This window comes from Buceros rhinoceros, unplaced genomic scaffold (assembly GCF_000710305.1).
Source record: "Buceros rhinoceros silvestris isolate BGI_N320 unplaced genomic scaffold, ASM71030v1 scaffold25426, whole genome shotgun sequence".
NCBI classification, from domain to species: Eukaryota; Metazoa; Chordata; class Aves; order Bucerotiformes; family Bucerotidae; genus Buceros; species Buceros rhinoceros.
The window spans coordinates 7195-7538 of NW_010416150.1; the positions used below are offsets into that span (position 1 = coordinate 7195).

Consider the following 344-nt stretch of genomic DNA (forward strand, 5'->3'; position numbering starts at 1 on the left):
CCCCCCCGGCTGCCATATCCCCCCCCAGCTGCCTCTTTACCGGGCAGGGGGCCATCACCGTGGTCATTGCTGAGCAAGCAGGGAGCAAAGGGTGAAGGAAGAGTCTTCCAAACCTTTATGGCAGCACCAGCGTTGGCTCGCAGGTAGCGCAGCCGCTCCAGGTAAGCTCTGCGCTGCTTGTAGCCTCTCCAACAAGCCTGGGCACGAGAAAAGACAACCAGCTCCCAAGACCTGCGCGAGGGCGCTGCGACATGGGCTGGGTTTTCAGGGAGCCCATGAGAGGGACCCAGCACCAAAGTGGCTGCTGGGGGAAAAATCACACCCCATGCGACGCTCTCGAGCAA

At 61.6% G+C, this 344-nt stretch overlaps 1 protein-coding gene across 1 annotated transcript in view; it reads right to left on the bottom strand.

Annotated features, from left to right (window-relative positions):
* Positions 1–253, bottom strand: part of LOC104494831 (ras GTPase-activating-like protein IQGAP3) — a gene marked incomplete at its 3' end in the record, with an annotated part of 7444 nt that extends 7191 nt beyond the window's left edge. The window contains 2 exon segments of the mRNA XM_010137713.1: positions 114–202; positions 205–253. Of these exon segments, the coding sequence (XP_010136015.1) occupies positions 114–202; positions 205–253 (138 nt within the window).
* Between the last annotated feature and the right edge of the window lie 91 nt (positions 254–344).